The sequence below is a fragment of the Rhamphochromis longiceps genome, linkage group LG14 (genome assembly GCF_057381845.1).
Source record: "Rhamphochromis longiceps isolate RC_006_pf linkage group LG14, R_longiceps_female_GT1.1, whole genome shotgun sequence".
NCBI classification, from domain to species: Eukaryota; Metazoa; Chordata; class Actinopteri; order Cichliformes; family Cichlidae; genus Rhamphochromis; species Rhamphochromis longiceps.
In genome coordinates, this window is record NC_140570.1 from 40,350,664 (window position 1) to 40,375,684 (window position 25,021).

Below are 25,021 nucleotides of genomic sequence, written 5' to 3' on the forward strand. Positions count from 1 at the left end.
TGAACCCAAGTTAATCAAATCAAAGCTTTTGTGCTTCAAAGAATCATTTTATGTAAAAAACACAAACTCAGTGAACTTCAGATAAAAAAAAACAAGATTTTAGCAGCTTCATAATCAGAGCAGACGGCGAAGACACCGAGAGACAGAAGTACAGCACACTCACCTGGAGACAGCGAGGGTCTGCACCTGAGACACACTGCAGGGATTCAGCTCACACTGAGCATCAAAGTTTCATTCAACACAAACCAGAAAGTTTTTACATCTATGTTTCTTCTTCAGGGATCTTTTGTTTTTTTAATTAACACAACAATTAAACAAAAAACCTTGACAAAAACAACACAAACCAAACATAACAATGTGCACAAAGGATGTAAAATTACAAAAGCATGTCAAAACTTTCAATGCAGTTATTAAAATGTGATGAAAAAACAACAAAATCACGATCAGAACAAACAAAAAGAAATCAAAAGCCACAAACTGATGTAAAATTGCACAACAATAAATACATAAAGGTCCTTTATTGTAAATGTCATAAATGTCACTTCAGGTCAGAACATGATGTGAGATGACAAACAGTTGGCCAAAAAGATGCAACATGTGGACACAAAATAACAAAATGACCTCAAAGAGCGATGAAATTCCCCCAAGACAAAAGTGAAATGGACACAAAGTCACGTGAAATTACCTCCAAAAACTGTCCAAAAACAGATGTAATTACACACACGAAAAGACCGTAAAATGATGTGAAATCACAAAACTTTAAAGGATGACCAGAAGTGACAAAAGCAGAAGCAAAAGCGCCAAAATGACGTCAAATAATATAAAATTAGAGAAAAAAGACAGAAGATGCTATGAAACAACCGAGAGACATAAAAGCTGCTTTAATATACCTCCACCTTGTGGCCACAGGAGGAACTACAGCTGTGGGGTGACGGGTTAACACTGGAGGAGCCTTTTACACTAAAGTGTTTCCTCCTTCTGACTGACCACAGTTTTTGTTTCACCTCAGCCTCTGCCGGGTTGGAAACACGCACAGAGTCAGAATGTCAGCTTCAGTGTGCACAAACTGACACAAAATACCCACAAACACAAACAAACACACAAAACAACCAAAAGCAGCATCAAAATCGCCACAAAGTGGTTTAAAATATCTGCAAACACATAGAAAATGGTCCAAAGGGCAGAAAATGAAAACAAACTGATGCAGCATCAGCCAATCAAATCCCACAGAGACATAAAAGAACCAAAAACATCACAAAGAGACAAAAAATTATAATAAACAGTTGAGAAATCACAAAAAACAACCACAAAATGAACCATCTTACATCATTTAATCCTCACTGTGCACTAAGGGCTCCACAATGATGTAGAAAGCAAAGATAAACGACAGATGACAATAAAAGTAATTCACAGCATCTTCTTCAGTCCTGAAGGACACGATGAACGACCCCGAGCGCCTCCTCTGGCGCCACCTGGAGGACAGGCACACACTTGAGGTACTGCTTCTTCACCAGCTGCTTCTCATCACGCTTGTCACCCCGCGTGTGTCAGTGAGCCGTGTGATTGGCTCATTAGTCGGTATAAAAACAAAGGCAAGCAGCCAGCCAATCAGCACAAAGAAAACAGACCTCTGCTGCTTTCCCAGCATGCCTTGGGAGCGTGGTGGTCCGGCGAGTTGGAGCTGAACAGGAAGATCAAAACCTAAAATAATAAACGGGACACAAATTAAATTAAAGATTTAAAGTTAAACACCAACAGCTTGGTGAGTCCGAAGGATCAGAGCCGATATTCTGATATATGAGCCGATGTTGTCTTTCAGGCACATTAATCATAGTCAGAATTATTAGTGAGTTGTCATTAAGGCCGTAAGGAAGCGTGAACACTGTGTAAATAAGAGAGCGTTTATGTGTGGGCTCTGTGGGGAGCTGTAACCATCCGCTTGGTGGTTTCGTCCCTTTAGTCGCAGCCGTGTTGCTGTCGGTGAGACCGAGAGCAGCTGATGGCTTTCGCAGGTCTGCTGTGTGGGACGGGTCGAGTCCAGGTCACAACCGCAAAGTCATGACTGGAACACTTTCAACGGGAGTGTGAGGGAGCTCCAGCAGGTCAGAGATACTGGAAACTGGGAACACCACCCCCACCCCACCACACCCGCCCACCGGCTGTGTGTTAAATTAATTTGTTCTTTTCCACCAGCTCGTCCCTGCAGCTGTCGTTGCCACAGACGCACAAAACAAGCGCTCCTCTGTCTGCTGAGACGTCACTATGTTTGTTTCCGTCTGTTGGCCGCATCAGGTAACAAAGGGCCGTCCGAGGAGACGTGCACGGTCGTTAGCAGGAATCAAACCTGAGACCTGTCGTCCGTCAAACAGCAACAAACCTCTGTCAGCGGATCAGATTCTCGGCTTGCCTGGCCTCAGACAAACTTCCCCACCGGCCTCGTGTTTATTTTAAGTTTTTTCTCACGAGTGCAGGTTAACATCGCCGCAGCTGCTACTGTGCACTTTACTTTATTTTTTTACTTTATTTTCATGGCTTCTGTGCTTCAAAAAGAAGTCCAGCTGTATAAAAATAACTCACTGCTCACTTGATCATTAAAGGTGGACATAGCCACGCCCCCTAGTTATCAAACTTAATACACAGCGAGACCGTGGCTGTTTTTGTACCAGGCCGTAAACGTGATTATTCCTGCTGTAAAGTTTTAATGAGGACAGACTCACTGCCGGAGCCTCAAGTGGACATTAGAGGAACTGCAGCTTTTGACACGCCTGCGTTGTCCCTTGCTTCAACATCAGCGTGACTTTTATTTTGAAACTTCCTTTCAATCAAGACTGGACTCAGTTATTCAGAGGTGCCTGTAACTTCTTTATTGCAATAATGTGAACAATGTTTTCTTCTTTGCAAACAGAGACAGTATAAAAGATGCCAAAGTGAAGCTAACACAAAGGTGCCTTCTTTTAACAGCCAGCAGGGGGCGACTCATCTGGTTAAACAGGCTTGCTGTATAAAAACGACCCTCGCTCTGCGAACACAGGAAAGTCTCTCTGAGAGCTCTCGTACCGAAACCTTCAGACGACAGAAAAACTTTGGTCCAAACTCTAAACACTGCAGTACTACTAGAGACTACGAGATACATGTGCGTGTATTTTAACTCATGTTAACTCTTATTTCCATTCATATGGATTCATGATGTCTGCACCGCTCCGAGAGATGCTTCACATTGCATCGTTCACCTGTACATTAACAAAGGCCTTCTGTTCTATTCATTTTGTGAATTTTGCTCATTTTAAGATTATCCGGGTTTGTTCACTGGCTAAGCACTGTTTTGTTTTTGGACTGCTGTTTGAGACACGTCTGCTGAGCTCTTCAGCTTTTGAAACTTAGACTCGTTTTTGTACTTGAACTTTTGTGTTTCCCAGCTCTGTGCCAAGTCCTCCCGTCTTTAGCCCAAGCTTGGTAAATATCCTGCAACCTTCAGCTGTTATTCAGGCACCGGTGGCTGCTCTCACTTCCCTCCATAAAAAAGCAGAGCTGAGTCTGTGCTTCGCCAACTGTCCCCTTAAAGGAGATTAGAGTTCTCGGAGCGGAAAAGAAAGTGTTGCTCATTTGTCTCCCTGCAGGATTTTCTGTCCCGTCGGTCCGCCGTCCTGCTGACTCTGCGGTAACGGCGTAAAGCTCCAGCTGATGATTCATGGATCGGATGACTCAGATCTTGTGAGTGAAGCTTCTCTGGGCCAAATCAAGCCGGTAGGATTCCCCCTGGATATTCCCTGCCGTCCTCGGTCTCACGCCTCCGGCTTTCCTGGATCTCACTGTTTACTCAGTCAGCTCTCACAGTGAAAGCTGAGCCGCGGCTCTGTGTGGATCTGCTCTGAAGGTTATCGGGAGGTCTGAAGGTAGTCAGACACCAAAACAAAGACACACAAAACTCTCATCACAGGAGTTTACCAATCCAGGAGCTGCTCTTAGCTACACCACCACATCAGCAGTCGAAACACTTAAACCTGCAAAGGTTCATCAGACATGTGACCATGGGCCTGTTCTGCTTCTCCTTGTTTCCTGTTATAAACATCTCCTGCTCATGTTCCACATGGCCAAAGTTTCTAATAAAGAGCTCAGACGGCTGTAAACAGTCAGTTTATCGCTGATGTCATATAGAGGTCACATCCCTAATATGGCCGGTGGGCACTGAAGCTCCACCCACCAAGCTTTTAGTTTATGAGGGGCATCCAATCAGAAGAGCATTACCTTAAAGACGAGCTAAAACTGCTCATTTGAGACAGAGGATGAACTGAGAGGACTGTTATATGATTCTATAAAGTAATGATTATTTTGATTTGTGAATCATACAAAGCTACTCATACAAAGCAGTAATTGAGTGTAAGAAACGTTGTTGTGGGCTTTGATGGTTTTGGTCAGTGGTTGTTGATCAATGGTCATGAGAATTTGCATAATTAAGATTAAGGAACTGACCTCCCAGCCCATTGTTCCTCCAGTGGGCTGGTTTCAGTCATTATGCAAATGTTCTGTTTATGAGATTGAAACCTGCGGTCAGCTGAGACTGAAGAAGTCACTTGGATGAGTGACAAAACGTTTCTCCCACAAAACGCTACGTCCAGATGAACAGAATCAACTTTTTGGAGGTCCTTGTGTTGTTCAGCATCCATCTTCTACCTTTAAGACTCCACATGGCTGAGTTATTTAAAAAAAAACCACAATAAGTGTGTGTTTACTCAGGTAATTTCTGCTGTAAAGTTTGAACATTTTAAATATTTTTTACATGGGTGTGTATGGGGACGGACTCTAGTGGACATTGTCAGGCTGCTGCTTTGATGGACAGATTTCAACAGCTGATTGTGAACAAACGAAAGAGCTTCAGAGCCGCTGCAGGCTCTGAAGCTTTGATGTGGCGTCACCATCGCGAGTCAGGCTTTGAATACGTCAGCTGACCTGATTTGCTAATAACCTTTTTAATTACATTTGTGACAACTGAATTCTTGGCATGATGCTGCTTTGCCCAGGCGTTTCGTCAGCCATGTTGGCTCCACAAGCCCGCTCCCTGACCCTTGCTGCAGGTAACTGTGTTGTCTCTGTTGCCAGGGTGACGTTACTGATGAACGGTCCAAAAAGGGCAAACAATGACTCACCTGAAGCGTCACTTATTTCTCACCTTTAAATGTTCCTGTTAGTTTAACCGCTCCTGATTCCTGTTCAGCCAAGTGAATCAGCTGACAGCGCCTAACTGTTTCCACGTAACGTACAAGAACAGCAGCTCAACCGACAATAAGTTATATGAGCATTCAAATAACCAGCACTCGGACATCACACCACAAAATCAGTAAAATAACTGCGACACAGATCCACTGTGATGGAGTCACACTTGAAACACTCCAAGAAATGCTAGCTAACTTTAGCGTAGAAATAGAGTTGGATGCTAAAGGCCTTTTCAGGCATGTAGCAAACATGTTTAGACAAACTTGAGCATGCCAGGTTTGTTTAGACAGTAAAGTAGCTTCTTGTATTTAGGTAGGCAAAGTGTGTAGTTTAGACAGGGGTTGTGTCTTATTAGTGGGCGATAAAAAAAATCACACAAACAATGAAGCTAGCAGTTAGCACAGCGTATGCTACTGCCTGTGTTAAAGGGCCATAACACCACTAAACACCAGACGCTGTTCTCCCAGCACAACACAGACTCCAAGACAAACTGCACATGAGGACAGAAACTAAATCTCTCACAGGCTTAGACGGAAACAGAAAACATTAAGGTTAGCCGGCTAGCTTGGCTAACCATAACGTCATTGCTAGAAAATCATAGTTAACTTTTGTTTTAACTGGCTCATAACACAATTTTGTGACTATTTGTTTTTCATTCAATAATTTAAAGAAAATAAAATTGGTTACAGCGTCTGCTCGTTCAGATCCAGTTTGGTATTGGACCTGGTTTGACTTCACAGAACCGCCACAGAAGATGGGACTCTGTGCAGTCCTGTGGAAAACTAAGAACACCTTCACTGCTTCTATAGGAATTAAAACCACCTCGGGTGGATTTAGGTGTGATAACACAATTCCACAATCTTCCCACCAGTGGTCTCAGCAAAGTCACCCTACCAAACCCAAAAGCTCCATCTCGTACTATACAGGTCTCAGTTAGCATGTTAAAGGTTAAAGTTCATGACGGCACGGTTAGAGATAGAGCCTCTTTTGTAATGCCTCTTTTGTAAATCCATAAAGCACAAAACCAACATTTCAGGCACCTCACAGTCCCTAAGTGGACCATGAACTCCTCTGTATACCAGTGTGAGCCTGTCTGTCCCACAGCTAAAGCTCTGACCATGAACAGGACAATGATCCAAGCACAGCAACAGATCTCCAACAGAACGGCTGAAAAAGAAAAGCGCTGCAGAGCTCAGAGAGCTATGCATGGATAAATGCTGCACATGTCAATGAACTGAAGCAACACTGTGAAGACGAGTGGACCAGAAGTCCTCAACCATAATGCAACAGACACATAGAGCCACACTTTACTTTTATTTCAGGTTATTGGTGCTTAAGCAGGTTCTGTGGGCTCAGTTATTCACAGCACTGCAGACTTACAGGCTCCTGTATTTAGACTTGTGTGTGCTGCTGAAAGGGCAACAGGAAGAAAAAAACGAGTGCTAAGATGACATCACCTCGAGCAGAGAAGGCCGTGGACTAATTAAAGGGTGATTGGTTGGGGGATGGTGGGCTTATTATTAGCATATTAGCTGGAGTGTCATTACCGTTATTAACCCAGGTGTGTTTTCTCAATGACCAAATTCTCCATCCCGAACGGACGGATGGGTGGAACGGAGGTCGTACGATCCCGAGAGGATAAGTGGGAGAGAGCCCTGTCGCCATAGCAACAGAAACACAAAGAAGATGGGGATCAACTTCGAGTTCACGGCAGGACAGAAAAACATGTCGCCGTATGACCTCATCCTAACTTTGACACGATACTCCTGTCACGAAACTGCACGCCAGCAGAGGAATGTGATTGGCTCTACGTCTGCAGCCACTTCCTGTCCAAGATGGCTTCTCTTTATTATTAATACTGTAAACATAACTGCATCAGTCAGTGTGGCAGCAGCTTGTTTCTGTTACTCATCAAAGAGTCTGACAGAAGTTTGGGTTTTGTTGTTTTTTGTATCACTTTGTGTTTCTTTGTTGTTATTTGTGATGCAAAAGAACTACAAATTGTTTGGTTTCAAAACTATTTGTATCTTTTTTTCTTATTTTTGCATCTCTGTTGTTACTTTTTATTGTTATTTAGTAACTATTCATGTCTTTGACGTTTGTTGTCATTTTCTCTTTGTTTGCATCTTTGTGCTCATTTTGTTGTTGCCTTGCTACATCTTTTGACTTCGCTTTGTGTGTCTTGGTGGGAGTTTTGTCTCTTTTTGCCATTGTTTTGCAGCAGTGGTTAACTTTATGCACAGTTTCATTGGCGGCCCATTCTTGTGTTTGCTTTCTGTTTCTTGCACTTCCAAAGTCTGTCTCGGTGAACCTGCAGACCCACTCAGGTTGCAGACATTTAATGTTTCTCTGGGAGAGATCTGATGTCTCGTGTGGAGTGCGATCGGAGCACACGGATGGTGCAGTTGGAGAACAGAGACGAGTCTGAATGTGTTTATTTTAAAAACTGACCTTCAGGAGGAAACTGAGAGCGGGGAGGACGGAGGGAGGCGTGATTGCTCCCAGGAGCTTTCATTAACAGGTAATGGACCTAATGATGACATCTTACACACATGATGGTGGAAAAGAAGAACAGGAAGTGATGCCACTGGAGCAGAGGCTGCTGATTGGATAGGAGATTCCCAGGCAGCTGCAATAAAACTTGATGTGTGAAGCCAGAAGAAGACACAGAAACAGAGCGAGGCAACGCAGCAGAGATCAGCTCCACACTGAAGGTACAAACATGCATGTGTGTGTGTGTGTGAGAGAGAGACACAGGTGTGCACAGGTGCAAATTAATGCCACTTCCCAACATTTTCTATTTAAATTTAAATTCCTTTCAGAGTTGAAGTTTTCTGCTCGCAGTTTTCTGTGTGTGAGTTGTTTGCTGCTTCTTTTTGTCATCTTTGATTCTTTCTGCCAACTTTCTGTGAAACTGAAAACCTTGTGTGTGCATGATCTCATTTATGATTTCTGGCTAAGAAAACAGAGACTTGGACAGGTGAACATGAATGAAATATGTCTTTAAATCTTCACACGAGCAGCGTTTAGCACTGAAAATAAGACCTGGAGATGAACGAGAACTCTCTTCTCAGAGGAAGTCTAAAAAATGTGATGCTGATGTTCAGTCTGCTGCTGGGCTGCAAGCAGATTTTTGTGAATGGAAGGATTTGCAGTGTAAGAGTGTGTGTGTGTGTTTGTCCTCACACGTGCATGAATGAGAGAGCTGCAGCTCCTCAGCATCAGCAGCAGGTGTGAACAGGAGCGTGCACAAACCTTTGTGCATCGTCAGGAATGTATGTGAGTGACGCAACACGACAACAAGTGTTTGTTTCTGCGTGTCTGCTTGCAGGGGACACTGTGTGTGAGTGTGTGTACAGGAGTGTCAGTGAGTGTGCATGTGACGGTCAAAAAGGCGTTTATTTGCAGGGATGGAAAATGCTAAAATTAGCCGATGTTGCTGGACAATACACTTACAGCCATCAGCCGAGCTAAAAGTGCCCCCCTCCTCATGTGTGTGTATTTAAAACCATTGTTGTGAGGACGCTTCGGTTCCTCTGAGAGGTCAGACCCGGTTTGGGGGGCCTGAAACTGTCAGACTGAGCTCTTTCTGCTGATGTCACAGAGCCGTCATTAACGTCTTTGTGAAAAACCACACTCTGTAAACAAAAGATGGACATGTGCCCATGACATCACTCACGCTCAAATGTGGAGGAGAATGTTTCGATCACGTTAACGCTGCAGCTGAGCTGGTTTTAAATAAATAAATAAAAAATGTTTTATTTATATAGCACCTTTCAAGACAGAATCACAAAGTGCTGCACATAAGATTACAAGTCATAAAAAGATTTAAAAAGAGAAAATAAAACAGGCAAAAAATTAACCAAAAGCAGTTTTAGAAAGGTGAGTTTTGAGTTGCTTTTTAAAAACAGCGACTGAGTCCACAGTTCTTAATGTTTGGGGGAGAGGTCCACAGTCTGGGGGCCACAGTGGCAAAAGCTCTGTCACCCTGAGTCCTCCTCTTAGTATTTTTAAAGCAAGTAAGCCCTGATCAGATGACCTCAAAGACCTGCTGGGGACATCGGGCTGTAGCAGATCAAAGATGTAGGCAGGTGCCAGTCCGTGCACAGCTCTGTAGGTCAAGACCAGGATCTTAAAATTGACTCTAAATGTAACAGGAAGCCAGTGTAACTGAGATAACAACGGTGTCACATATGAGTACTTGCAGGATTTTGTCAAAAGCCTCGCTGCAGCGTTTTGCACAACCTGCAGACGATCCAGAGAACCTTTGCTTAGACACATAAACAGCAAATTACAATAATCCAAGCATGACGACATAAATGCATGTATAGCAATCTCCAGTTCAGAGCGAGATAAAATCGGCCTCAGCTTAGCCACATTTCTTAAATGATAAAAACAAGACCGAACCAGAGATTTCAACACCTAAATTCCTGATAGAGGATTTAACATAAAGTGAGAGAGGACCAAGGGCTTTCACTATCTGCGATAGAAACCTATCAGGGGCGCATACGAGGACTTCGGTTTTCCCCACGTTGAGTTGGAGGAAATTTGCAGCCATCCAACGTTTGATCAAATCTAAGCAATCATTCAGACGCTGAAGCTTAGATAAATCCTGGGGCTTAAAAGAAACATACAACTGAATATCATCAGCATAACAGTGATAAGAAATGTCCTCAGAAGAGCCCATTATATGCCGGAGGGGGAGAAGATATATTAAAAACAATAAAGGCCCCAAAACTGACCCTTGAGGGACACCATAAGTAAGGGAGGTAGAGGATGACCTAAAATCGGAGACCGCCACAGAAAAGGATCGGTGATAGAATAGAATAGAATAGAATTCAACTTTATTGTCATTGCACATGCACAGGTACAGGGCAACGAAATGCAGTTTGCATCCATCCAGAAGTGCTTTAGTGATATAGATATATTACAATATATATTAGTAATAATATAGATATGTGAGTATATTACAGAAATGGGTCTATTATGGTATGTTATAATGTACACGGTATGAAGTATGTTGTGAATATTCTATAACTATAAGTATGTACAGGCTGTAGTGAGTACAAGCTATGTACAGGATATGAACAGGATATAAATATGAAAACTATACAGAAGATGGATGGAGATAAGAGGAGAACCACTCCAAGGCAGTTCCAGATACACCAACCCAATTTTTCAGCCTTTCAATGAGGATGTGATGGTCAGCTGTGTCGAAAGCTGATGTGAGGTCCAACATGAGTAGAACAGAGCACTTTCCTGCATCATTATTCATCAAGATATCGCTTGAGACCCTAAGAAGAGCTGTCTCCGTGGAGTGAAATCGACGAAAACCGGACTGAAACTTATCGTAAATGCCATGTTTATCAGGAGCTGCCATAAGTTGCTTAGCCACTCATTACATGCTTATGCAGAAGAGAAAAGGTAAAACTGTAAGTTAGATAGTAATGTAATTACTCTGTGTTTTTGAGGTCCTTTATGCCAGTTCATTGAAGCATTACGTTTACCTGACTGATCGTTTCAGATGCAGTTCTGCTTCTGTTTGCTGCTCCCCGGCCTCCTGTCCTTCACTCTGCTCCGCTGCAGCGTCGACGGCCTCAGAGTCCAACCGCAACCTGCTCGGGTCAGTGTGCGCACACACACACACACACACACACACACACACACACACACACACACACACACACACACACACACACAAGCCCTCTCATTTGACTCCTAAAACCCATTTTCAGCAGCCCTGTACAAAAAGTCCTCACAGTGCTCTAATGTCCCCGTAATGCATAAACGTCATCACAGTTCATAGTTCGCACTGATCCACTCACACGCGTGCATGTCTTTCTATCTTTGTGAGGACCAGACGTTCGTGTTTCACCAGTGGGAAAAGGACATTTACTTTCTTTCAAATACTTCCATTCTGTGCGCTTTAATGTAACCTGTGAGGAAGTACTTTTACATCATGTACTTCAGGTAAACTTTATAAGTACTTTTATTAGGCAGGATCCCGTCACACCATCACGAGAGCCAAAACAAGCAGCTCCTCCCTCGAGGGCTCGGTGCTGATATCAGATGGCGTGAGGCGGCGGGGAGGGAAAGCCGAAACGTTTTTCTGTTTAGTCTGGATGACACGAGATCTGTCGGAGTCATCTGAGGCAGCAGGCGGACAGGAAGTGAGACACCGCTCGCTGCCGGGGCCGTGGCGTGAGAGACAGGCTTCAGTGTGGAGGCGTAACATACAAAAACACAGTTCAGTGTTTTCCATACGGAGACTCCCTCATTGAAAATAAAGATGGAGGCGGCGTCGGAGGCTTTTCACAGCATCCCCTTGATTTACGTTTTTATCAGCAGACCAAAGTTCCCAGTAATCAGGAGGCATACGGGTTCACGTGTTAAAGGACAGGAAGTCCTTAAAACTGGACAGGAAGCACTGGATCAGATTCACACTCCTTTCCTTGGATATCATGTACAAAACCTTCAGCTCTAAGCCTTATCCCGGGTAATTTCACACATCCTCTCATACTCTCCTCATTTTCAGTAGATAAACTTGTTACGCCTTTATCTGATCCAGCAGGTAGACCAGCCCATTTTGAGATTTCATGCAGCCCCTCAGTCCCGCCCTGTAGGTGTGAAGGTGGGGGAGGAGCTGACAGCAAAACTGCTCCAATCGGATCACCTGATGAGGATGGAAAATGATGTCATGGAGCCAAAGAGGAAGAGGAGCTTTCCCATCAACAACGTCCCGCTGGACCGCCTGTCCATCAGCTCCATGGAAACGAAGCAGCAAGGGTCAGACAAGCAGAGGTAGTCACCTGTGAGAATACCTGAGAACACCTGAGACGCAGGGATGAGTCTAACGCCTCCATGTTCTTCTGTCTGCAGTAAGGTGGTGGAGTCGCCACGGCGACGACTCAATCCACCGCCCATTGACAGAATCGGGATGGGTCGTCTGCCAAACGGCAGAGGGTAGGCCACATCCCCTCCGTCTGAAAGCCCACCCTCTCTCCACAGCGCTCTCACTGGACAGGTGCAGAACTGCATGTGACTCATTTTCATAAAAGTATCAGTAAAAACACTAAAATGGTCATTTATCTCTACAGATGCATGAAACCGCCAATCACCTGCTGAACCACGCCCACACTCACTTCACCTGGACACGCCCACCTGACACCCTCACTTCACCTGGACAGCAAACCTGACACCCTCACTTCACCTGGACAGCCCAACACAAAGCATGACTGTTCAATGATGGTGCGTTCAAATGCAGCTCCGTAAAGTCGGCACACATAGAGAGGAAGTGATTTCAACAACACCTGCGATTTGCTTCCATGGCAACTCGTTTTAACAAGCATTTTATTTACCTGTAAAACTTACAGGTAAATAAAACTTTTTTAAAATACTGAATTTAATCAAGGTGAAATCTGTAATGTGAGCAAATCTCGAATTAGCAGCACCAACAAATATCCTGACGTGTGAGATTAAATATACTTATTAGTTTCCACCAATGAGAAGCTTTGATTTCAGATTTATTAAGAAATAAATATGTTACAACTTCAAAATTTGTATTTGGATAAAATCAGAGCCTGATCTCAGAAAGATCAAATCATCAGAATCGAGCAACTTTGACTATAATAAGAATAATTTGGATGTTTTGAGTTTTTTCATTTATAAATTTTTTCATCTTTTTGATTCTTTGCATTTAATATATAATTAAAAAAATTAAAGGTTAGAGTTTGAACATTTTAACCTCATTAGGATTAGTGTTAGGAAACAATAATGCTGCAGTTTTCCGAGTGTCACCTGAATGCACCATCGCCGGCTCCTCCTGCTGTTGGGACCCTGACTGGAGGCGTTGTTGCCTCGACTGCCCTCGCAATCGTCCAACACCAATCGAGTTTCGTCCTCGCACGTTTGTCTCGGAGTTGTGCCGCAGGACTGTTTCCACAGCAACGGCACATTTCTACTGCGACCGTAAACAGTGGACAAAGCTACTGTTACGTCATCTCAAAGTCATGAGATTAGCATTTTCATCATCAACACCTTAGTCGCAAAGCAGACTTCCTGTTCAATATGACCCAAGATGAGTGACTGAGTCCATCAGCAGCAAAGTGTTTACAGAGGTCAAGCTTCTACAGCACTGGAAGTCTTTTTGCAACTGCAGCAGTCGCCACCTGGTGGCTTTTTGATAGAATGCAGGTTTAACTCTCCTGGATTAGCTTTATTTTCCTCACCAGGAAACTATGTCCATGTTTTATACCATCTATGACGGTAACACATCTAAAGTTTGTAAACTTGAAATGAGAAAAAAATAAAATAATAGTCCAAAAACAGGTTTAAGCGTCCGAGTGGCGCTGCAGTGGAAACCGTCCTGCTCACTGATTCTGTTCTGATGTGCTTCTTCCTGCCCGAGTTTAACTGTGCTTAATAAAAAGAAAATGACAATGAAGTTCTGAGTGTGACTGATTTTTTCTCTTTTTCAACCCCTTGAGGATTTTAGATCATGTGCTAAAGGCTACAGTTCCACTAATGTCCACTAGAGGCTTCACCAGTAAGTCCCTCCCCATGCTCCCAGAAATAAACATGCGTACAGCCAGGTGAGTTTTTGTTGAGTCTTTATTAAGAAAAGATCATGTGATCCAGAACAGTGCACACAGAACGGCTGGTTCACACAATCCACGAATGATCCGGATCAATCAGAGTCCCGGCATTTCTTGTGTGAACTCATCCACCGAGGACTTCTGTACAGCTGCTATGGGAGCAGAGAAGGGAGATAATGGACCAGACTATCAGCAAAATACAAACACCTTCACATTCAGAGACGGAGAGCGCAGACGAGACTTCACCCTCAAATCCAAACCAGAGAACTTGAATGTACTCTGGACAAGAAACTCCAAAATGATCCTCTGATTACACAACACGTTCATCTTTAACCAACTCTGTCAGCATGGCAGTTTACAAAATATATTAAAAAAAGAAAGAAAGAAAACAAGCTAACTACTAATACAAGCTAATACCACAGAGCAATTTAGTCTTTAAATGTAGGCAAATGGCTTGAAGATTACATAAGAATACAGATGTTTAGGACAATGCTAGCTCACAGCTAACATTAGCTATTGTTAAGAACTCAGCCAGTTAAATCAGATGACATTATGCTAATGTTAGCCAAAAATGCTCAAACGCTTAAAATCAACATTTTATCTGCAATGCTACCTTCAAAAATCAGTGCCTTTGTTAAATTAGCTTTACCTAAGGCCAGTGCTATCATGCTAACTTCCAAAACTGGGCTAAGAGATAAATATAAATAAAATGAGCTTCACCTCCAAACCAGCTAAGATAATAACAGTGTAATTTGCTGACAGCTAAAAATAGCTGTCACCTCTAAGGTGAAGCTAACATTAGCTAATATGATAGCATTTGTTTAATTAATTTGTTTTTTCTGATGTAGCTCAATGCTAGCTACCAAAACAACCAGTTAACAAAGCTAAAATGGCTTTGATGTTAGTTTCACTTTGAAGTTATCTATGTTAACCATTCCTTAGAATTATTAAGGTTTATAGCATTAGCTTAAATTACTGATGTCTGCATTATTGATAGCTAGAAACTATTATGGTTTACTTTAAAACATGTGATCACTAACTCCGCCCAATGAACCGTGCATCACCACCAATTTAAAGGCGAACAACGATGTTCTACTCAAAAGAACACAAGAAAGTAAAGTGACAGGGCTGATAATAATATGTGGCCATAGTTCAATATTCACTGTTAGCATATAGATAAACATGAATGTTGGCTTAGAAGGCTTACAGACCTTAATAGTTTTGACATAAGGCTAACATAGCTAGCTAATATAAGCTATTGCTGCACTTTTTTTTTTTTCAAGACAAAGCTAATGTAGATTGCTAACAATAACATCATAATTTTTGTTATGCTAGCTTTACAGCCAACTCACTCTGAGCCGAGGTAAAACTAAAACAGTAGGCTATTTTTACAGATTTTATTAGCTCCGTAGCATATCAAATGTAGATGACTGCTAACATGACTCAGCTTTTGATACAACATCATCATAAATAACAGCTTCATTTTAAAGAAATACAAACACTCGCTAACATTTTAGACTTTGAGATAAAAATGCTGCCAATAATAAAAAATAAAAAAAAAATAAAAAAAACAGAAAAGAAAAGACTATGTGATGCCAGTATTTGTTAACACTGCGACTATCGCTGATTTTCAGGTCAAGCTAATCAAGCTAACTGCTAACACAAGTTGAACAATAAAGCAAATAATTAAACTGTTAGCATTAGGAAACGTTATTTTTGGATCATTTTGGAGTCTTTCATGCGTTTTGTTCAGAGGACAGACAAGTTTACAGCAGATAACACATTTGAACTGAAGCCAACACGGTCTGACAACAGCCCCTTTTTTCAGTAAGGCAGAGCTGGACCTGAGGAGGGCAAAGCTGCGGGTTTGTTCAGAAACAAAACAATAAAAAGTAAAAACGATAAATCCTACTGAGTTTAGAGCAAAAAAAAAAAAAGAAAAAAAAAAAAAAAGAATCAGAGCGGCATTCGATTGCCTTCCACGCTGATTTTAACAGCGTGACCCGTCTTCGTCAGGCGCCGGATGTCAGCAAATCTACGCATCTGTTTATCAACACGGGACAAACTCTTCCTCACCGGACCCTGGAGGCAGACAGACACACAGAACAGGAAGTTACAGGATTTACATCTTGTAATCACACACTGAGGTAACAACACAAAGACAACCGGTTTGTTTCGCACACTTCACTGCTCATGCAGGAAGATGTTTCACAAACACCTCGTTCAGAGCCATCAGATGGGAAGACTGTTCCTAAAGACCATTTACAGTTCAAAATAAGCTTTATTTGTCTCATTCTGCCCCCTCGCTCTGTGTGAAACAAGCTGCTTTAACTCCCCTCCTCCCTGAACATCTATTTGCTTCTGATTGGACAGCTTCTGGAAGCCTGCTGCTGGACGTGTGGCTGATTCCATATCAAAGTGAAAACATTTCTTCCTCCGGGTCAGCTGACTCATTTCTACAGTAAATGTATTTTATTTAATGAAGCCATGCAAATTACAGGTACACTGTCCCACACACTGCACACCTTCTCACCTGTGGAACGTTACTTCCAGTCTCTTAGTGATTATCTCTCTCTAGTGCATGAGTTTGGTGTTTATTAGGCTCAGAGGTGCTCGACGGCTGCAGCAGAGATGTTCATGTGTTCATACAGCAGGAAGGAAAATGATTCAACCCCGGGCACTGCGTATGAGGTCACATGACCTCTGAGTACATTAGTTTGTTAAAGTTAAGGTTTTGTCCGTTGGTTATGACACGATCAGAAGGTTTATCAGTGATTGGTCTGACGTTAGAGGTCTGAATGACTGAAGTGTGATCGATCGTGTGCTCTTCGCTGTGTTCAGTGAACTCTGTTTGGGGGTTGGATAACTTTGCCTCCACTGTACGTCTGCACACTGCCGGTGAGTCAGGCTCTTCACACCATGCAGACAGACTTACTGCCCCCTGCAGGGGAGCAGGGGAGCTACAGGGGCATTCTGTTTCCCTCTATGCTGATCTTCACAGCTCCCTGCGGCCGCCCCAATTTTCTCTGCTCGGCGAAACGCCGTTTGTGCTTCTCCAGCAGGCTGATGGCCTTCTTACAGCCGCTCTACAAAGGACCAATCACAGCTCAGCTCCTGACAGCAGGTAAACTCCTTGTTCAGAGCTTTACAATCAAATAGAAGCAGAAAATAACCCGATGTCTGTTCCAGCACAAAAGTGTTGAAGTGTTTGTTTCAACTTTATTTAAACTTCAGAAAACTGACTGTTTATATAAAAGTTCTTTATTGTTATTCGTATTGTTTTTTCTTTAAAAACGCGTTTGCTCTTAGAGAGGTTTAAAATATATTTGTTTAATTTTGGAATTTTGTATTTGTGATTCATTTTGTAAATCGTGAGTAAATAATTTGTTTGACTCAATTACGAAAAAACTGAAACCAAATGTTAAACTCTGGATATTTCATAGGACTGTGCCTAAAGGGGGCGCTCTGCTGTTTAGTTGAAGTGTAGCCACGCCCTGAAGCACACGCCATCGGCCCGTGTGACCACTCACCCTGCTGGAGTCCCCCTCCACGTTCCATTTGGGCCGAACCACGTAGTCTTTGTTTGAGGGCATCGGGACTCGAGCCCGGGCGCAGAACCCGGGGTCTCCGGGCCGCAGAGCTCTGTTGGGAGCAGGCGTTCAGGTTAATGAGGGTGGAATTTAAACACGGCACAAAATTTCAGACGACAGAGGAGGAAGTTATGACAAATCCCGCCCCCAGATGTCTGAGAACTTACTTCTCCTCTCCGGTCAGCTGCTTCTCCAGGTCTCTGCGAGGCGTCTGACCTCCAGAACTACAAACAGAAGAAGAAGACATGAATTCAACTTCGAGTGTGAAGTAGCTCCGCCGCACCTCGCAGGTTTCTGAGCGATGTTCTTCACCGGCTGAGCCTCCATGCTGTTAGCAGCACGTCACTCCGAGCGAGTTAGTCGGCGCCAAAACTTCCCGCACGGAACAAACTCAGCCCTGCCCGAGCTCCACATCGTTAGGGCAGTAAAACACACACGGCTAACACTGCCGTTACAGAAACAGGCTCCAGTCTCTGCTCTGTTTAACCCCTCTGTGCAGCAGCGCCCCCTAATGTCTACAGTGGATATTAAAAGTATCAGCAGCTGTGACTGTATTAGTTTGTGTCGCAGATATGGACCGAAGCTGAAATAAGGCAGTCCTCCACTCCGGTGCAGTACCAGTTTCAACCACCGGGTGGCATCCAGTCCGCCTGAAACGCGCCCAAGCTAATGTTAGCGTTTCTAAGCTGACTTATTTTGATAGCTAGATGAGCTCAGAGTGGAGGTGGTAAAAACAGAGTTACAAGAAGGGCTTGAATCAAATATAAAATCTCAGCTTCAGTCATTTTCTTTAGTTGAATCACTCTGAAATAAATGCAAAGTATTCAAACCGGCCAATTCTGCTTCATCTCACAAGCTCCACCCACCTGTTTGTGAGGAGCAGCCAATCAGAGGATACTTAGAGGAGGCTTATTTTATACTGCAAATTATGCAAACAGACTCTATTAGAGTCCAAGAATGAAAAAGGAGCTGGAAATGAGCAGAACGGGTCACCTTTAAATCGTGCAGCTGCACTCATGAAGTCATTTAAGTCTCAGGGATTCATTCTGGTCACTTTGGTGCTGCTGTGGGTATCTGAGGAGTTACTAAGCTTTAGACAGAGGGATGTAAAACCTGCAGAGACGCGTTAAAGAAGGTAAACCTGGTCACTCAGTGCAACCATGCAACGTCAGGACTGAACCTGGTTGGTGGAGAAAAGACATCAGGTTCCTCTGCCCTCTCCACCTTCTGAGGCTGACTGGGGATGAGACGGAGGAAGAGGAGTGAAAGAGGAAAAACTACGCCTCACGCTAACTACGACCTTTAGAAATCATCTCACAATATTCAAAGAGAAGATCGAGAAAGGCGAAGCTTTCAAATGGGTTTCAGGTAAAGCCGTGCTGAGTGACTTTAGAGTGAACAGCGGTGGGAATGCGGCGCACAGATATAGCAAACGCACTGGGGGGGGGGGGGTTTCCACCTGTACAAAACACCTGACACTCTGACACAAGCAGAAGATGGAGAATGAGGGTTAAACTGTTCTCAGGTGAGAGACAAGCATCATCACATGACAGGAAGAGGACGCTGAAAACAGAGCAGACATCAGCCCGGGGGGGTCGGTCAGTATTGTAGCTACTGCATGGTTCGGACGACTCACTGTGGAAAAGGTCTGAAACCTAACGACGGCTGACAGCGATTCTAATAAAGTCAAATATATGAGCAATTTTATGGATAATGTAAATAAAACTTAAATCGCTGCAGATATGAAGCAGAAACAAGAACGTTAGTGTCGTCTGGGTGACGATGGAATCAGAGGAGGTCGGACGTTGCGATCATCGTTACCTTAGGCGCCGTCTCTGAGGCATCTGCTGATCCAGATCTCTCTGCTGCCGCTCCTCTCTCGTCATCCCCTTATAGTTCGACGTCAGACCGAAGATCGGCCGCGACCACTCGTCTGGAGATGAGAAAGCGTTCAGAAACCGCGGCCTCCACGGCCAGACAGGGAAACTACAGAAAAGGAGCATGGCCTTACTGATGAGTTTGAGAGCGAGGTCTTTGTTGGCTCGAGACTCTTTGGGATGTTTGTACAGGAACATGACGGCCCGCCCGATGCCGCTGTGCTTCAGCGTCTCCTGACTCACGCTGGGCAGCTGCAGGACGAAACACACCATGAACGACTGAATCTTAGAGACGCAGCTGAAGAACGATGTGCCGCGTTCAGCGCTCACCTCCTGCAGTATCCTGAGCAGCTCCTCTCTGATCCTGAGAGCGGGCAGAGATTTGTCAGGAAGAGGGCTGATCCACTCTTTAATGGCCGACATCACGCCGCTGTCGATGAACGTCTCCTTCAAGTCCTGCCTGAGGGACAAACGATAAGAGTCTTCAATGCAGTCACGGAGGAGAAGGACCTGCTTTTTTTTGGCGCTGGTCTCAGCACGTAAGCCTTCAACTATAAGCTAACACGGAGCTCTTACTTCTTCAGGTGCATGACGACCTGCGGCAGCAGCATGAGCTTCTTCAGCGCTGGTTTCTTCTGGCTGTTCAGAGCTCGATCTTCCTGCAAATAAAAACAAATGCACACAGAGTCGGTGAGGATCACAGCTCAGAGATTTGTGAGGCTTTTATTTTGACGGGGCGAGAGCAGCGTGCGCACCTCCGCAGCCTCGTTCATCTTGGTGATCATGGCGTTGACCACGTCGTCGGCGTCGCTGATGAACGTGCCTCCATCGCGGTGCCGCCTCTTCTTGCTGTTCATGGCTTTCCTCCGGGCGAGCATGATGTCGAAGTCTGACATCATGCTGGTGCTACACACACACACACACACACACACACACACACACACACTTAATAGCAGAAACAACAACGCTTGTTTAAAATCGTGTTGCTGATCAGCAGACTCACTCTTGGCCGCTGCGGTCGACGCCCTCGTCAGAGTCTGACTCCTCCTCCGCCTGCACCTTCTGCTTCGCCTTGCCGTCGCCCTCCAGGTCCTCCTGGTTGAAACCCTGCAGGACGACAGTTTGTGAAACGGGAACTGCTCGCGGCTGATCTCGCTTTTGTCTTTGAACGGAGACGCGACATCGAGGCTTACCGTGAACTCCTCCTCATCTCCAGACTCGCCAAAGATGTCTGCGATCATCTTCCTGCAACAGAACAGGCACATCAGCTCCTGGCAGCCACAGAATTAAACTCTTTATTTTGAAATTAAAACTCTGCATGTGTCTTCTTGCAGGGGTGGTAGCTGCATCCCTCAGGCTGTCCTGTAGGGGGGTTTGAGTTTTCTGCGAGGTGCTTCCACATCAGCACTCACTCCTCCTGGTCTTCTCCGGAGTCGCTGTCGCTGCCAAACAGCGCTTTCTCGTCCTTGTTCCCCGCCGCCTTCGCTCGGTCGTCCTCCTCGCTCTCGCTGTCTGAGCCGAGCTCTCTCAGTTTGGCGGCCAAACTTTTATCGGGACCCCCGAAGTCGGCGTCACTGTCTGAGTTCTCGTCGTCTGACACCGCCCGGTTCCTCTTCGCCACTGAGGAGACCGTCGAGAGCGACAAACGTCACACAACAGCGCTGCTTTACCTCGCAGCATCAACTTTTACTTTCAGCAGAGAATCCAAACAAAGATCCTGCTCCAGCCGTCAGGTCTGCGTTACCTGGTTTCTCCGCCTTCTCCTCGTCCTCGTCCTCGCTGTCGGACAGGATGGCCTTCTTCCTCTTCACTGCAAACACAAAGCTCACTGGTTACTCACACAGCATCTAAAACGGAACTGAAATATTAACAGAACCGGCGAACGTGGCGGGTGACTCCGTCTCCGTCTGACCACGAACACAACGAGCAGCACGCCAAAGGAAAGTCTGTGAGAGAACGTGTTTACCATTACTAAAAGTGATCACATGTTCTTTAGTCGGTGAAGCCGGCGTGTGTGTCACGTGTGTGATCACTGTGGCCCTGCTGGATGGGTACACCTTACCACAGACTTGCTTCACGACAGCGGCGACGTTTACCTCGCAAACCCGGACAGTGTTGGGAAAGTTACTTTGAAAAAGTAATTACTTATAGTTACTTCTTGAAAAAAGTAACTGAGTTACTATATTATCACAGTAACTAATTACTAGGAAAAGTAACTATTGCATTATTAAAAAAACCAAAACAAAAAAAGTTGAACCCTCTCAGAGCGCAGACTTTAAAAGCATCTCGCCTCGTTTCATCCTGTTCAACCTCGCAACCTGTAACCACCACAAACATGGTTAACGGATCATTTTCATAACTCGAAATATAAATTGGACATTTTTAAAACCTTTGCAGCTATTTACCTAAAATGCAGCCAAGGTGTTTTCATTTCTAACTATTTACAGAAAAATCTAATAAGATGTCACAAATGATTTGTGTCTGTGTCCACTGCACGATGCAGGAGAACGCCACCTGACACCTGCAGCTGTGTCACTCCAGTGTTTACACTGTAATCTGGCTTTTTTTGGCAAAACTGTGACATTCAGCAGTCACCTCATTGTTCTGACACACAACAAAACTACACACTAACTACACACTCCAAACACGCTAAACGTCACAAATCTCTCACCGCCGTCACTCCTAAAACTCCGCCTTCTTCCTAAACAACCAAATGCCATGTTGTCATATCATTTCTTGATTGGTCGACATGGTACATTTTTCCACCAATAGGAAAGGGGTGTTTTTTCTTTTTCTTGGTGCTTTCGAGCTCTTTCCTTAGAAACAGTTTTTGTGTTTCTTCTAAACTTCACGATTTTATTCAGAAATAAACATTTTTAATCATAACTCGTGTTTTTCACGGCCGATCAACACAATTTAAAAACTGATATATATTTTAAAGTCAACACTTGTTGCTGTGTCATCTTAAATTGGTCATGTGATTGTTTTGCCCCGCCCCCTGGTAAACTGAAAACAGCTTCAACCGTCTGTGTTGACAATAGTAACGCGTCCACAATGTAAGAGCGTTGTAACCATAGAAACAGTCATTAGTTCGATCGCTCAATAACGCCGTCACTCGGTCACTGAACCCAGAGCTGCTCGTTTATCTTCATGTTAATTTGAATCAAACTGATCAGATCAGGAAGTCCAGTGTTTCTGGAGTAACGACATCATTTCCTGTCACAAAACGGTTCAACTGAAGTCTGCCTGGGGGCGTGGCTTACCGCCACGCGCATACCTGGCTTCTCGTCGTCCTCGTCGCTGTCACCTCTCTGCTGCCTCTCCTCTTCCTCCTGCTGCTCTCCATCACTTCCTGCTGCAGCCTTCCTCCGCCCTTCCTCTTCCTCCTCCTCGCTGTCTGACTGCATGACCCCCTTCCACTTCTCCCCTCCTCCTTCCTCCTCCCGTTTCTCCTCCTCATCCGAGTCTATCTGCGCCGCCTTGCGTCTGGCAGGCGTCTCTGTGTCAGAGTCACTGTCAGCATTGGAGCGGCGCTCTGGGGACGCCGCGGCTTTGGCATCCTCGTTGTCAGAATCGCTTTCTGCCGCCGCTTTGGGCCGCTCCTCCACATCCGAGCTGCTCCCTCTCCGCTTGGGCGGCGGCGACGCCCCCTCCTCGTTGTCAGATGCTCCGTGTTTGAGCGGCGATGAGGCCTCGTTATCTGAGCCGCTCGTCCTGCGTTTCTCTGGCGGCGACTCCTCCTCCTCGGACGCGCTCACCCTGCGTTTCACTGAAGATGAGCCATCCTCATCGTCGCTGTCGGCGGGCCTCGGCGCCTCCGCCTCAGAGTCACTTTTGTCATCACGGCCCCCGGGGCCCTCGCCCTCCGAGTCGCTGTCGGCCCTGCGGCAGTCCTCGTTGTCAGAGCCGCTGGCCCCGCCACCTGTCACCATGGCGTCGTCCTCGTCGTTGCTGCCCTCGTCCTGACAAAAACAAAGAAAGTTTATCAGCCCGATCACGGCGGTCTGCAGACGGTGTTTGTCATATTTACAGTCCGAACAGACCGGAGCCGCCATTGTTCCAGCAAACGTAACAAATACTGACAGCGTCCACATCACTGCAGCTGCAGCACCAATCCATGTGTCGACCTCATGTTTTCCAGCTGTTGCAACATCTGTCTCTCTAACCTGTGACTCTTTCAGCTCCGGTACTGATCAATCACTGACATGCTGGGAAAAACAACACTCTCATAATATCATACATAGAGCTCATCCCACACGGTTCCAAACATGGAAGATCAGCTGTCCATGTCCGTGTAAATCCGCCTGATTTGAAGTATGAATTTCAGGCACTACTTAAAATGCAAAGACGAAACGGCTCAGAATAAACGTTTGAAAACTGATGATGTCAATGAATTATCTGCAGAATCAATGAGATGAATTCTGACCTCAGACCGGCGCCCGGCGCTCCTCATCTCCTCGCCATCTGATGCTGGGTGTTCATCCTGAACCGGCGTGCCGCCTCCATCATCTACAAGAACACATCCGGAACATTCATGTTAAATTCAGTCCTTTTTAAAAGCATTTATAGGAGCTGCAAAAAGTATGCAGTAACTTTACCAAGCTGCCAAAGTAAAACTGAATGAAAACTACCGGTACACAACAGCTTTCTCTGCATTCCCTTCGATAAACTGCCTTTCAAAGAAATAATCGTGCTTTTCAAGGATCATGGCTTATTAGGACTGGATAGAACATATGACAGCAGCAGTGAGAAGTAGAAGATTACACTACAGTCACATCAGAATATCCACCGTTCTGTACATTAACGGTCAAACAGGCTACAACTTAGGAAACGTTTCTAGTGTTAAAAAGTCTCCGTAATGATCACACGATGTCATCAGCTGGTCTGTAAACAGCTCAAAAACAAACACTTGGATCCTCTGCAGCTGCTCGCCAAACTTCACTTTAAAAGTGACCAATTTTAGGTTCATGGCTAACCGCGTGACAAAAACATAAAGTCCACCTACATGAGCAGACTTCATCTTTAAGGCTTTCGTATTGATTCGGCTCTCTTTGGTGTATCATGTCTAACCGGTTATATTGATTATGAAACGTTTGTTATGTAATCAGGCCAACAAACACTGATGGTTTAGCTTGGCTCGGTGGAAGGCCGCTTTCTGCCGGGTTCGTGTTGGATGGCTCCGCTGGTTTCCTCCACGGATATAACGTTGAAATATCACCGCGTGTTTCAGTCTTTTGGAGGTAAATGTGACGGAGAGCTCAGGAGATGTTTGCCAGCCGGTCGTGACGCTAAACCGGGACATGTTTGCTGGAAACTGGCGCCGATGCTGTCGCTAACCCCGAAACACAAACAACGATCCCTCCGCGTGATCACAACCCACCTCTGCATCATGTTTATCTAGGACGCGCTCATGGTGCTCGAATTCAGTTAGCTACTACAGTTGGTCAGTACTGTCCTGTTAGTCGTTTAAATAGGAAACAAAGCATAAGCGTTACCGGAGCGGTTCCCGGACATTAGATCGTCCTCCTCTCCGTCCATTTCCCCGACGAAGAAAGCTTTGAGTTTGGGCTTGAGGGCGGAAACCCCCCTCTGTCCACTGGAAGAAATAAACCTGAACGAAGTAACGACGGTCTGAGGAAGATTACACCCACAGCTAGCCTCTGCTAGCCCACACAGCCAAAATGGTGACTACCTGTATCATATGAGCATGCGCAAAGGGATCGGTCGCTTCCTAATGACGTAAACTGTC

The 25,021-nt window shown here is 44.9% G+C and overlaps 2 protein-coding genes across 4 annotated transcripts; one reads left to right on the top strand and one right to left on the bottom strand.

Moving 5' to 3' along the window:
• Positions 1-1,654: 1,654 nt before the first annotated feature.
• On the top strand, positions 1,655-13,589 carry ostn (osteocrin). 3 transcript variants are annotated; one of them, XR_014907321.1, is made up of 5 exons: positions 1,655-7,925; positions 10,736-10,834; positions 11,780-12,012; positions 12,091-12,235; positions 12,309-13,589. XR_014907321.1 is itself a non-coding variant. In XM_085380874.1 (4 exons), the coding sequence occupies exons 2-4, from the start codon at positions 10,736-10,738 to the stop codon at positions 12,176-12,178; spliced, it is 420 nt and encodes a 139-aa protein (XP_085237000.1). In that variant the 5' UTR covers positions 1,655-7,925; the 3' UTR covers positions 12,179-12,275. The 3 variants fall into 3 exon arrangements, 1 of the variants encoding a protein (XP_085237000.1); XR_014907322.1 differs by having other exon boundaries at positions 11,783-12,012; XM_085380874.1 differs by lacking the exon at positions 12,309-13,589 and having other exon boundaries at positions 12,091-12,275.
• Positions 13,590-15,728: 2,139 nt separating this feature from the next.
• iws1 (interacts with SUPT6H, CTD assembly factor 1) lies at positions 15,729-24,984 on the bottom strand. The gene is made up of 15 exons (XM_085429248.1): positions 24,768-24,984; positions 23,699-23,781; positions 22,550-23,234; positions 21,017-21,082; positions 20,685-20,892; positions 20,466-20,517; positions 20,276-20,379; positions 20,028-20,178; positions 19,849-19,931; positions 19,603-19,732; positions 19,407-19,524; positions 19,217-19,328; positions 17,563-17,619; positions 17,336-17,447; positions 15,729-15,887 (listed from the first exon to the last, which is right to left on the bottom strand). Exons 1-15 carry the CDS (start codon positions 24,808-24,810, stop codon positions 15,762-15,764), a joined length of 2,130 nt encoding a protein of 709 aa, XP_085285374.1. The 5' UTR covers positions 24,811-24,984; the 3' UTR covers positions 15,729-15,761.
• Positions 24,985-25,021: the final 37 nt, after the last annotated feature.

Coding starts and splice junctions, on each gene's coding strand:
- ostn (XM_085380874.1), top strand. CDS start 10,736: ATGCAGTTCTGCTTCTGTTTGCTGCTCCCCGGCCTCCTGTCCTTCACT. Junction 10,835..11,779: donor TCCAACCGCAACCTGCTCGG/GTCAGTGTGCGC, acceptor TATCTGATCCAG/CAGGTAGACCAGCCCATTTT. Junction 12,013..12,090: donor CAAGGGTCAGACAAGCAGAG/GTAGTCACCTGT, acceptor TTCTGTCTGCAG/TAAGGTGGTGGAGTCGCCAC.
- iws1 (XM_085429248.1), bottom strand. CDS start 24,810: ATGGACGGAGAGGAGGACGATCTAATGTCCGGGAACCGCTCCG. Junction 21,083..22,549: donor CGAGGACGACGAGAAGCCAG/GTATGCGCGTGG, acceptor TTGTGTTTGCAG/TGAAGAGGAAGAAGGCCATC. Junction 20,380..20,465: donor GAGATGAGGAGGAGTTCACG/GTAAGCCTCGAT, acceptor GTCGTCCTGCAG/GGTTTCAACCAGGAGGACCT.